A 1,948-nucleotide genomic window follows, 5' to 3' on the forward strand; every position below is an offset into this window, starting at 1 on the left:
GTTGTCAGCACACAAACCTATGCATGTTCCAGCCACACCTGTTGTGGAGTCTTTTGACATCCGTGTTTTATATGATGTTGAAAATGCCACGTTATTAGGGAAAGGTGGGTTTTCGCAGGTGGTCGCCGTACGACATCGCCCGACAAATACCATGCGGGCTCTTAAAGTTATTAAGAAAATGATGTTGAGAGGAAAGTTATCGGAAATGGTGATACATGAACAAGAGATTTTACGACGTACTTCACATCCAAATATTATCCAATTGCATGAGTCCATCACTACCCCACATCATATTTATTTTTCATTGGATTTAATGGGAGGGGACCTTTTTGAATTAATTGTACGTAATCATTTTATACCAGAAGGGGTGGCACGTCAAATCATGTATCAAATCTTGTGCGGTATTGATTATCTGCATGGACAATGTATTGTACACCGCGATATTAAGCCGGAGAATATTCTGCTTAATATTGTGAATCCAATCGGTAACGAGGGTTCTTTGAAAAAGAAAAGTGGTGACTTTACAGAGGAGGATTGGGAAAAGTCGCTGAATATTGAGGTGAAACTTGCGGACTTTGGTCTCGCCAAACTGGTACAAGAGTGGGATGTGCAGTCAACACCGTGCGGCACATCTTTCTACATTGCGCCAGAAGTGATACGTGGGATTGAGGCTCAAGGCACGAAACCACTCTGCACCACACAAAAATTAGTGAAGAGTGTCGACGTGTGGTCTGCTGGGATTGTACTCTTTGTCATGCTCTCTGGTCGCCCACCGTTTCACGGGCAAGTGACGACAAGTGAAGAAAGACGCCATCTCCTGCGGCGCATTAATCGCGGGGTGTTGTTTGACCCTAAGCAAGGCTGGGAAGGTGTCAGCGAGGAGGCGAAGGATTTGATTGTCCGGATGCTCGAGCAGGACAGCACGAAGCGGTTAACGGCGATACAGGCGCTGCGGCATCCGTTTTTTACGCTTCACGGCTACACGCCGCCCGTGCCAGGGGGTGTCAATTCCCCGTTGACCCCAAAAGTGCCGCAGAAAAAGAAATGGCAACCACAGAAGCAAGAAGGAGAAAAGGCAGAGGAAGAACGTAAACAAAATGCGGTGAAAGGAGAGTTGAGTCAGGAGATGAGTGAGGAGCAGGCTGAGCAGGGCTGGAAGAGCGCCTCTTTGCCAAACCAGACTGTTGTGAAGAAACGTCTGAAGATATTTGATATATTTCGTGCCAAATACTGCGTTGATTCCCAAAATAAAAAGGATGCCGCGAAAGAAGGGCAAAAACCGCTTTCCCCGGATATCATGGATGATGAGACAGTGGATGAGGAGCACAGGCGCGACATGCAGGCAGAGATTGATGCTATCCAAAAGGACATTATAGAGACGGGCGACAAGGAGGGAGACGAAACAAGTTACAAGCAGACAATACCGCTGGTACCGGCCTCGCAAGCAACACGCCAGGCAGTGATGAATGCGAAGGCAAAAGTGGGTCCAGCCGCCCTTAAAAAATAAGGAAAGAATACATGGAAGAACGTCTAGACCTACCAGGAGAGGAAGAATAAAGGGGTGTAGGGATGAGTAGACATCAAAAATGAAAAATAAAATAGAGCGAATGTATTCTTTTTCTATGGCTTACGCGTATGTTTTTTGGCCTTCTACTTTTTTTTTTTTCTTTTGTGTGTGTGTGCGTGTGTTTTTTTTTATTGAGCGACGGTTTAGCTGCGAGTGGCCTGCGTTGTTTCTGTACGTGTTTTGTTTGCTTGTTTGTTTGGCTTAGTTATTGTGGATTTTTGAAGCGTACGGAAGGACAATTTTCTTTATTATTTCTTTTTTTATCTGGATATGGATTTATTTTATTTACTGGAGTTTTTTATTTATTAATTACTTTTTAATTTTTTTTTTTTTTTTGGTTTTAAATGTGGCGATGTTTCTGTTTTTTTATTTATTTAATTT

At 43.7% G+C, this 1,948-nt stretch overlaps 1 protein-coding gene across 1 annotated transcript, besides 2 other annotated features; it reads left to right on the forward strand.

The window, feature by feature from the left end:
- Positions 1-1,948: a sequence feature (heterozygous, non-Esmeraldo-like haplotype).
- Positions 20-1,507, forward strand: Tc00.1047053509409.10 (protein kinase, putative; the record flags this gene model as incomplete). Its single annotated transcript, XM_797485.1, has 1 exon — positions 20-1,507. The coding sequence occupies one exon, from the start codon at positions 20-22 to the stop codon at positions 1,505-1,507; it is 1,488 nt and encodes a 495-aa protein (XP_802578.1).
- Positions 1,808-1,947: a microsatellite.

Source organism: Trypanosoma cruzi, genomic scaffold, assembly GCF_000209065.1.
Source record: "Trypanosoma cruzi strain CL Brener 1047053514047 genomic scaffold, whole genome shotgun sequence".
Taxonomy (NCBI): domain Eukaryota; phylum Euglenozoa; class Kinetoplastea; order Trypanosomatida; family Trypanosomatidae; genus Trypanosoma; species Trypanosoma cruzi.